General features: G+C 35.9%; 1 protein-coding gene across 1 annotated transcript; it reads left to right on the top strand.

Moving 5' to 3' along the window:
- Window positions 1-5,636: 5,636 nt before the first annotated feature.
- On the top strand, window positions 5,637-10,345 carry LOC129922192 (uncharacterized). Its single transcript, XM_056007229.1, has 2 exons — window positions 5,637-7,716; window positions 7,747-10,345. The coding sequence occupies exons 1-2, from the start codon at window positions 6,924-6,926 to the stop codon at window positions 9,003-9,005; spliced, it is 2,052 nt and encodes a 683-aa protein (XP_055863204.1). The 5' UTR covers window positions 5,637-6,923; the 3' UTR covers window positions 9,006-10,345.
- Window positions 10,346-11,555: the final 1,210 nt, after the last annotated feature.

The raw sequence follows: 11,555 nt of genomic DNA, 5'->3' as shown, positions 1-11,555 counted from the left end.
ATCTTTGCACGGCGCAATAAGGTTATTTAGAAACACTAGAACTTCAGTCACTGCGGATCGATAATAAACACTAATTAATATATCAACTACAAATAAATCAAAAAAATAAAAAGAGTATATATTTCCCGGGGGAAAAAATAGATAAAACTCCGTGACACCAAAATTACTTGTCCTTTTCCGCTCAACAAAAATATTTATTTAAAAAAAAAAACAACGAAATTTATACTAAATGTAATTGTATAGATTGGATCAGTCATGTGACTACATATAAATCTGTGCGATAGAAATATTGTTATCAATTGTTTTTGTTTAGCTTTCTCTTTGGGCTATGATCCTATAACTTGTCGGGATCAGTTGTGAAGGAAGAAGAGGATATCTTGGTGAATGTTGACATGATCGCTTTTTAAATGAATACAAAAAAAAGTTCACTCAAGGTTCAGGATTCCTCAAGGGGACTAATTCAACGTATACCACCACATCTGTCAAGTACGATTTCTTTCCATTGTTCAAGATAGAAAACAAAATAATTAATTACCGATACTTAATTAACTTGTTTTTTTTTTTTTATTGATGCTTGTGTTGTCAGGTAAAAAAATAATTATTGTTCGAAATTTCTGCTTAATCTGAGATCAAGTGTGAGGGAAATTTTCATGGGAACGAATGCAAATTATAATGGGGGCGATGTCCATTCTAACTACGCCTCTGACCTTTCTTAACGATGCATCAGCAAAGTCTTAATAAACAAATGAATGAACCTGGCCCACAGATCTCTCTACTACAAATAGTTTGGACGTACACAGTGTCTACTTGCTAGATTTTAAATACGTTTCATAAAATAAATATGTCTTAACTCTTTCTCTCCGTAATTATTTACCACATTCTAGTGGAATCAACGCTGGTATCGTCAGTTAGGAGAGAAAGGGTTAAGAAAAAAAAAAATTACGCTCTAAAACTCTAATAAAAGTTGTAAGGAAAGTTGTACCATTCAAACAGTTTTTTTACTTTTTTTTTTTTTCTCCAAAGCGGCAGGCAAGGGCGGAGGTGAAAGGGGGAGGCAGGGGGAAGTAACTCACTTGCCAATAACACTCAGGGGATAAGGCCTTTAATCTCGTTTGCAGTAGCATTGAATTACAGCCCCTGACCACAGTCGATATACACACACATACGTTCTGTTTGTTTTCTTCCCCGCCCCTGCTTTCCACCCCCACAAAGCTCTCAATCTCCAATGTCGCTACACATGTTTCTAAATGAAATGGACGCGGGTAGCCAATACGTTTGAGTGGCCAGCGAAATGACCTTTCCTTAGTGACACTGTAAAACAGTACGAGTGACTGACTTCAGACTTCTTCCCAAGCCTCAGAGTGTGTCCATGTGTATAAGGTAGCTCACGATGGACTAACATGGCATTACAATGTCATACTTCCTTTTTTACAATTCCTATATCAACTCACTCTTTCAACAAGAGAAATTAATCCTTCATTATTTATAGCTATGGTTAAATATTAGGGTTTCGTCCCCTTAGTTAATTGAACACGTTATTTCTCGTCATTTTTCCAATATCTAATCAAGTTGAAGCTTTGGCATACGTTCGTCCCCCATACGGGAGGTACCAAATATTTAAATCCAGACCAACATACTACCATACTTGGAGCACCATTTGTGCAGACACCACTGATATTTTTTCAAAGATATTTTATACTTTTCCCACAAATGAACCAAACTTTTCTCGTACACTCACATGCTGTCGTAGTCGTTTTAAGTGGATTCCAAAAGAAAAACTCAACTTTAAATCTGCAACATTTATATGCAGAACCATTCCTCTAAACTACTGGGTATCTATGACGACGAAATTCTGATGCTAGCTATCAAAATGACGTTACAGTTCTTTCGGCTTCGTGCATTCGACTGAAAGAACTTCGCTACAAATGACATGCTGGAGTTCTTCAATTTCTGCTTAAACGAATGAGGCAGGCAGAGGAAACAAAGATGGATGTCAAGGAGCTGCGGGCAGGTAACTGAAGGGTCACTTCAACTGCAACTTTAGCTATGGGGTACCACACGTACAACAGCAGAGTTTCTTACCAGAGCACTAAGGGAGGCCCATGCTTTCTTGTCCTGTTACCATTGGGAGTTCATCCAAGGTTCATATTTTCCAATACGTTATGCTTTTCTATACAAGGTTTACATTGAAATTAATGGATGCGTTGTTCAACCTTTTTCAAAACGTATATATTTTTGTTTACATATTAAAAATTGACAACTTTTTTCACAGTTCCTAATCTGTACAATTAAGTCTATTTGCGGACCTTAAAGTTCACCAATATTCAACTCGTGTATTATTAGTACTGACTTTAGACCTTATAGTAGACAGTCTAGACTCTCACTACACGACCAGGCGTAACGATACGTTTCGTTAATGCGTATTAACTTTAACTGTTAACATAATTTCTGCTGCGACAATAAAAATGTTTGAAATTAATTCTGATTCAGTTGTCTTGAAAGTGTGGAGTTCTTTCCCTTAGACAAGCGTTTTTGTTGTTTATTTGTTTATACGAATTGTATGTTCCTTCAGAAAGAAAGAGTTTCAAGTCCTAGCTCAAACGGCAAGAGAAAACGGCGACAGGGGTTCAAACTCGGGACCTTCCTGACGGCACTCTGAAGCGCATACAACATGATCAGGCAACGATCTATTTGAAAAGCCGCTTTGGGACCTATTGGTCATGTGGCCCTTTTAAGCCTTAATTGCTACATCGCTGTCTCTAGATAACATATTAATAAACCCAAGTACTGAGAGGAAATGAGGCATGGTGGCTGAGTGTTAGAGCGCTTGGCTTCTGAACCGGGGTCAAGATATGAAAGGGGAGATTTACTTTTTACTGAGAGGAAAGTGCCTGACATTTACTGGTCAATGATTTTGCGAAACATTTGTCTCTCAAAGATTTAACCTTCTGGTCATTTTAGAGTGACCATTTCGGAATAAAAAAAACTAAATCGAAAAGAACTAGAAAGATCATCGCCAGGATAACCTATTTCCGAGCATCCCATTGTTGATGTTAGCTGGTACCACACTAGGAGAGTACTGCGCATGTTTCGAGGTGGTCCAATCAAAACATGAGATAAAGCATCACGTGGTTGATTTATATTTAAGCGCTTACGTAAATAAAACAATGTGTTCTCACGTCTGCTTAAGACTTTCTCAACTAAATGACTCACACAAGAAGTGTGTTTATACAACACAGCTTAGAGATGTTGTCGTGGCACCAGGACCTATCTTACAGATTTTGGTTTATAGTTATGCAAGACAATAGTGTAGATCTTTTGGGGATTCTCGCGATGATTCTCCTCTTGTTTACATTTCAAATTTTACAAAGCGTACATCAACTCACTCTGTCTGGTAAAAAGTGTGTACACGTTATTTCTCCCACACCCATTCTCGGATCAAGTTGAAACTGCATACAATTACTCATTGGCATAAACAAGACATGAATCCACAACAACAAAAAATTAATCAATTAATTACTGGTAATTTTTTATTTTGTTTGCTACCAGCAAGGTAAACTAATCCTTCAGTATTCGCATATATGGCTAAATTTGTTTAGTCCCTTATATAACTGTTATCGCTATTTCTTACTCACGCATTCTCCAAGTTGATACTTTAAACAATTATTTATTGTACCTAACATGAATACACTTTTAAAAAAATACCAAATTAGTCAATTAATTAATGGTAACTAATAATTTCATTTATCAAAAAAAGAAATAGCTTGTACATTATTGATAGATATAGATATAAGCTTGGTATTAAAAAAAAAAAAGATTTTTTTTTAAATTTTGCTTATTTAGATCAAGTTTATAAATTCAGTAACGTAGACAACAACAAAAAAAAAAAGAATGCAGTATGAAGAAATATGGAGGCGATATAATGAAACCTCGAGAGAAATGTAAGACATACAAGTATCCAAAAGGGCGCCATATTGACTGATCACTGTCACCAAGTAAATAGTTAAAAGTTACTTCGAGCTTACACATTTGATTTTACACATCTTCTTCTATCCAGCTGTTTTCTACTGAACTGTCAGCTCTTTTGCAGACTGTGCCAAGGAAAAATAGTGTGCTGTTTTCTTCAGTTGTTCAGCACTGCCGTACAGGGTGTTGGTTATGTTGGGCTGTAGTGGAAGTAGGGTCTGCCTAAGGTGGATTAGGGAATCATGTCAACTTAATAGTGAGTAAAAGAAATAAACCTAAAACCTTGTAAAAGATATGGGAAGTCAGAAAGAGAGCAAATTAATGTAAGATGATAAACGTGATTGTACGTTTCTTGTTTGCCAAAGGAGGAAATAGTGAAGTCAGGGCCGGTCCTACAAATTACGGTGCCCTATGCGAAACGTAGTGCGCGGGGCCTAGTGTGGATAGGATAATGATAATGAATTGAAAACTAAGATTTTTTTTTTCAGAAAATAAATTCGTATTTGCATTTTATTCATACTTTACTAAGTACTGATTGCGGTCAAATTAGCATTACGAACCATCGACAGTAGAAAGTAGTTTTCTAATAAAAAGACAATAAAGATTCAGATCTGCCTTTTAGATTTACTGTCGACTAGCGATAAATCGCTTTTGATTTTTTTTAAGAGACCGAGATAGATTTAGATCTATATTTATATGCCAGTGACTATAACAGTAAATAAAGTACTAGAACTTCCTGTTTTGATTAAATTTCGCCCTATTGTTATATTTTTATTAAAAGAAATAATGACAATTATGACAATGCCATTATTTTTTTTTAATCGCTAGTAGGGTTAACGTTCCCTATATTGAACGACAACCCAAAATAACTATATTGTCTTTTTTTCAATACATTTTTTAATGACTTTTTAATATATTTTTATAATTTCAGAAAATTTTCATGACTTTTTAGTGTACTCTGCAAATTCAGGAGATTTCCAGGAGGTCATGGGAAATCAGGAGGCCGCGAGAACACTGTTATAAGTTAAAATGGTTTAATTTATTAATTTACAACTAGAATTAGCACCGGACCTATGAAAATGCGGGGCCCACTGCGACCGCATAGGTTGCAGTGCCCTAAGGCCGGCACTGGTGAGTGAGTAAGCTACGGCCCATGGTGCGCTGCTATCCGACCTCTCTGCCTAAAGTGTAGAATTGATCCGCGGTAGCTCCGCTGAATCTGTTTTCTCGAAGGGATGCAGTCCGTAAAAAGGGTGTCGTAGATTTCTGAGTCTCCCGTGGCATAACTGAACTAGTTGGATCTATTCATTGCTATTAACTTAGTGATTGCAGCGTTAGGCTTGAGAGAACCCTTTTCATAGTCATGTGATATATATATGTATATATATTCAGCTACAGTCCCTGGTTGACAAACTATCTGCTGCTTGCCAGAAGTTCGGCTTAAACATCAGTCAAAACAAGACTAAGATACTTGTCCAAAACACAAACACTGCGCCTCAAGTAAGCATTAATGGCCAACCACTAGAAATTGTTGATCACTTTTGTTACCTTGGCTCCATCATATCCAACAACACTTTTCTGGATAAAGACATAAACAGGATAGCCAAGGCAAAGGCCACCATGTCACGGTTGCAGAAAAGAGTCTGGGACAACATATTGCTGACTGTCACAGATTACATTATAGAATTGTTTGTACATTTCACTTTTTGAAAGTAATATAAGCCCTCGACATGAGTCTCGGGATTTAATCCTCAAATTTAGACACTTGACTTTCAAGTCAGGATTTACCCAAGGGACGTAATTAGTATGTTTGAAATCTATTGGTTGATTTGAATTTAAACAAAGACATTTTTGAAAAGAGTTAGCGCCAGAGAATTGGAGGTAGTAAAGTCAGTCGATAAAATAATGCCTTTGTAGTCAGTCACGTTTCTAGGAGCTTTGATCTAAAGCCTTTGTAATATGTTCCATGCTCATTGATTTGTAATTTGTACATAAACTGTACTTACGTTGTATTTAATAAAGTTCCAGAGTTTTGTTTTATCAAAGAATCGTCAATTGTGATTCTAGATCGTCATTTTTGTTAGCTATTGAATTCAAGTAAAATCCCCGGCATAACAACACATCATACCATCAAAAGGTTGTCACATCTGGCACAAGTGTTGTTACATTGGCACTCTCCGACTAACAAAAGTTCATGGACAACTTTTAACGAAATTTATTCAAGATCTAGGACCAATTTCTAAAACTCTTCAAAGGAACTTCATTCTTATTTAACGGAGGACAGAATTTCTGTGTTTAACAGGTCAGTTGGTTATCGATAATTCTTTTATAAAGATTTTCGTTAGAGTTACGTCTAACTCACGAAATCTATTATTATATGTAATTGGCAAAAGGAATAAGACCAATATACATAATAACTGGCATTATAAAAAAGACCAGTAACTCAAATAACTGGCAATATAAAAGACCAGTAAATCAAATAACTGGCATTATAAAGAAGACCAGTAAATTATCATTTGTGCAGCACAAAGTAAACAGAAGACCAGATTTAACCAACTGTTAAACCAGTAAAAAGTACTCGGCTCAATAGATCTATATATCTAAAAAGTACTCGGCTCAATAGATCTATATATCAATCATACGACTCCAGTAACTACAAGTCTACTGTCAAGAATTTATTAGCAAATTGAGGCTTCAAGAACTTTGTCACTAGATCTATATTATTATAATATCTGAGATAAAGCCAAAATCCAGATATTGAACATTTTGCTACAATACAAGAAACTAACAAAAAAAAATTAAATATGGCTTCCAGCTCTAGAACACAACGACTCCAGTAGTACTTCTACTGTAAAACAAAGTTATACTTCATAGCCAGTTACGGCATAACTAACATTGATTTGTTATATTCAAAACGTTACTATATTTCTACATTCCAAGTTGGTATATTTTTCAACATGTCTCCAAAGACAAGAACACAAAGATGGTTAGAATTATTCGACATAGCTAAAGAAAAACAAGTACCTAAACCAGAAGAATGGGTTCATCGACAGGAAGAAAAAGAATATCAAGCAAAAGTACATTGTAACATGACTTCAACAACAGACATAATAGGTGAAGCCATAGCTTTAGCAGAAAAACTCAACATTCCTTCACATGAACGAGAAAGATGGTTTGATAATAAATTAGCTGAGTTCGACAGAGAAAATGACAGAAGACGGCAAGAAGAACTTAAACGAGAATTATTAGAATTGAAAAATACCGAATTCAAAGCTGAACAAAAGAATGATGCAACATTAACAAGAATATACCAGAAAGCTCAATTAAGAAAGCGTACAGCATATCTCGAAGATGGATTTCTCAAGAAGATTACTTTCCACAAGTACAATGTCATTGAACAAATATATGTACCAAAGAAGTTCAGAAAACAAATAATTAAAGCAAAGCATGAATTTTATGACACCATACATATGAGTGTAACAAGTACCAAGAAGAGAATTGCCAAAGAATATTATTGGCCTAGCTTGACCAAAGATGTCAAGAAATACATTAATAAATGTTTACATTGTCAATGGGATTATGATGAGAAACAAACTCAAAAGAAAAGCAACATAACTAAAACAAAGAATGAACCAGACTACAAAGTCAGAATTGACAATGAATCTATGAATCATGACTCAAGCAAATCTACAGGGACATCACTGCCTACTACATGTCCACCCCTACCTGTTACTACATGTCCATCCCTACCTGCTACTAGTTCTACATGTCCATCCCTACCTGCTACTACATGTCCATCCCTACCTGACAATACAAGCCCATCCCTAACGACTGATGATGACTTCATGCATCAAGACTTGAATAAGACAGCATCTGCATCAAATACTATGATATGCATTGAACATTTCTGCTACAATCAAGACAAGTCTCATGAACCAGAAGCAGATACTTATATTCAATCAACTTTGGCTATACCAGACAAAAGAAAAACTATGCAACTTGACTCTAACACTCATACAAGTATTCCTCATTTGAAAGAATGTGAGTCAACTCAAGAAGCCATTACAACCAAGAACATTGAAAGTCAAAGGATATTACATGAACACATGAAATCAAGATATTTTGCTCAAGGAGATCAAGTCAATTTACTGTTACCAGATTGGAGTAACAAGCTATTCTACAAATGGCAAGGTCCATTCACCATCACCAGAAAGATTTCCAACCTGCTTTATGAAATCAATGTCAACAAGTTTACCAGAGTATTTCATGTTCATATGTTTGAACATTACCATGAAACAGATAATGAAGACATCAAAGCAGAAGTTGAACATTTTACAAGCTTAGCAACTATTCCTGAGGAAGAAGAAACATCATCAACACCCATTCCTGAGATAGATGTTTCATTACCGACATCAAATAACATTGACATTCCCAAGGTCATCACTCTGAATGACATAGCAGCAGCAAATCAAAGTGACATTCCAAAGGTCATCACTCTGGATGACATAACACTACAAACAGTGAAAGACACTAAAGTGTTTACAAACTATGCAGATTTCTTTACCAGTGTTTCTGAAACATTTCCAGTACTGCAATTTGAAAGTAACTCAGAAAGCAATAACATTGACAACACCAAGTTTCATCCTCAGTCCACTCAAGGGGCAACTTTTCTTCAGAAAGGAACAAATGAACTTCTTCAACATGGCTGTATCGACCGATTGAACTCAGACATGTTCAGTCATTGCTCTATTGAACATTCTAATGCAAAGCATTCTGCTACCATTGTTCTACAGCGTCAAAGTTCATCAACCAGAAAATTGAGTTTTGGTTTCGGACAGTTCTTATTTTCCCCAAACTCAAACGCGGTTCAATCAGACATTATCTGTGAGATCATTATGACATGGAGACAACAGCTTCATAAACTGAAAGACCTTTTCTTCAAGTTTAGAAAACGCACATCCATGTTGGCAATTCAGAAGGGTTCCGAACTTAACATTTCTACTTTACATATGTACTATAGCATATGTAGTGTCACTTGATCCATTATCATTCATACTCGTCAAGGAAGAACAGTATTCAGTAGTACTTAATCAATTAATTTGTTTACTCACTTTTTCCACAGGAGTTCTATATCAGATGTTGTATTTATTTCAGCACCAAGCAACCCACTGAGGAAAGTCACTCATTCAAGATACTTTGTTTATTATGTTTCAGCATCTTTGCATATGACATGCATCAGACATTTTAATTTTTAAATCATGTGCATTTTATTTCAGGTATTTTATTTCAGGTATATTATTATTGCATATATCTTATTATAATAGTACAGATACATGACTTATAATTGAAATTTTTTATTGCTTCACACATGTTGAGATTTATTTCACATTGAGTATTATTTTTCAGAAGATTGTCATGTATACATCATTTTTTTCTATGTCAATTTTTCATATGCAATATATTTTTCCATGTACACATTTTCACATTAGTACTAACCAAATGAGTTATAATGTCATATTTTAATATTATCATGAAGCACCATGAAGAGAAGTAACCTATTCAATTCAAGATTTAATTTATCCAAGTATTATGCTTTATACAACTTTTGATGTTATTCATGACAAGCATTGTCTCATTTTCATAACCACTTGAATAGTAAGACAGGTATTCAAAGTCATCAATAATTTTATTCACTGCATTTACATTTTTTATTATTGTTGTTATCTCCAAGTTGACTTTATTTTGTCATATGTTACCTCAACCATTTTTCTATAGTTTCATGTATGGTATTTTATGTATACATATGAGCATTTCTATTACCATACAAATGCTAAATGGAGAGGGGGGGTAATATGTCACAGATTACATTATAGAATTGTTTGTACATTTCACTTTTTGAAAGTAATATAAGCCCTCGACATGAGTCTCGGGATTTAATCCTCAAATTTAGACACTTGACTTTCAAGTCAGGATTTACCCAAGGGACGTAATTAGTATGTTTGAAATCTATTGGTTGATTTGAATTTAAACAAAGACATTTTTGAAAAGAGTTAGCGCCAGAGAATTGGAGGTAGTAAAGTCAGTCGATAAAATAATGCCTTTGTAGTCAGTCACGTTTCTAGGAGCTTTGATCTAAAGCCTTTGTAATATGTTCCATGCTCATTGATTTGTAATTTGTACATAAACTGTACTTACGTTGTATTTAATAAAGTTCCAGAGTTTTGTTTTATCAAAGAATCGTCAATTGTGATTCTAGATCGTCATTTTTGTTAGCTATTGAATTCAAGTAAAATCCCCGGCATAACAACACATCATACCATCAAAAGGTTGTCACATCTGGCACAAGTGTTGTTACACTGACTAACAATACTAAAGCCTTAATCTACTGGACCTGTGTGTTGAGCACCTTGCTATACGGAAGTGAAACATGGTCAACCTACTCATGGCAGGAAAAAAAGCTGAATGTCTTCCACCTCCGAAGCCTAAGGCGGATCTTTAAAATAAGGTGGCAAGATAAGATAACCAATGAGGAAGTGCTATCGACACTAGCAGCTGGGAAGAGGTGGCACTGGATAGATCCACATGGAGAGAGAGCATAAAGGAAGGGTCACGGATTGCAGATGTCATACACAACAGAAGCAGAAAGAAGGGTGAAAATGCAATGGCGCCTGGTGATTACATATGCCCAACCTGCGATCGCAGAAGTGTATCATGGATTGGCCTCTTTAGTCACACAAGAAGTTGCAAAGGGAAAAGATCGTCTCTCGAGACGTAAGGGGAAAAACACATACTTAGCCAATCCTCTGAATACTAAGGATAATTTCCCTTGTTTGAGAAACAAAATTATTAATTACCAGGATCGGTGGCTGAATGGTCAAGCTAAGCCTCCGAATCGTGGGTCCCGAGTTTGAATCCTGGTGAAGACTTGGATTTTTAATTTTGGGATCTTTAGGGCGCCTCTGGGTTCTTGACATTAGTTGGGTAAAAGTAATTGCGTGTGTTCGTTGTGCTGGCCCAATGACACCCTCGTTAATCGCGGGCTGCAGACACGGATGACCTTTATATCATCTGCCCAATAGATCGCAAGATCTGAAAGGGGAACTTTACTTTTAACTTAATTAATTGACAACTTGATTAATTTGTATATTTGCCAATGAATAATTGTGCAAAGTTTCAACTTGACCCGATAATGGCTGTGGGAGAAATAACGTGTTCACAATTTTTATCTGACAGACGGACAGACAAACAGAGTTGGTATAATATAAGCTTTGTAAAAATTGAGCAGGCTAAAGAGAAATGTTGCGAATATCAAGATAGGGAGTAACTTGATATATCAATATCTCTGGGAAAACATCGCTGGTTGGATGGAATCCATTTCACTGACATAATGCTCAGCTATGGGCAGGTGGGAGTGGGGTGGTCATTCTGAGGCTATCTGTGCAGGCAGCACCGCTCTGAATAAAGCAATCGCTGCCCAGGACACGCGATATTCAAATATTGACGTCAGATTTGATACAGCAGCGATGTTGAATGCAGTGTAACAAATGATGTGGTCCGCACGACCCGGTGAGAAACTTATCTACACGATT

This window comes from Biomphalaria glabrata, chromosome 12 (assembly GCF_947242115.1).
Source record: "Biomphalaria glabrata chromosome 12, xgBioGlab47.1, whole genome shotgun sequence".
Classification (NCBI taxonomy): Eukaryota; Metazoa; Mollusca; class Gastropoda; family Planorbidae; genus Biomphalaria; species Biomphalaria glabrata.
This window is presented reverse-complemented; position numbering and strand designations above follow the sequence as displayed.

Excerpts from the sequence above, each read along its gene's own strand:
- LOC129922192 (XM_056007229.1), top strand. The coding sequence starts at position 6,924 with ATGTCTCCAAAGACAAGAACACAAAGATGGTTAGAATTATTCGACATA. Across the intron at positions 7,717-7,746 it reads TACTACATGTCCATCCCTAC|CTGCTACTACATGTCCATCC; the intron begins CTGCTACTAGTT and ends GTCCATCCCTAC.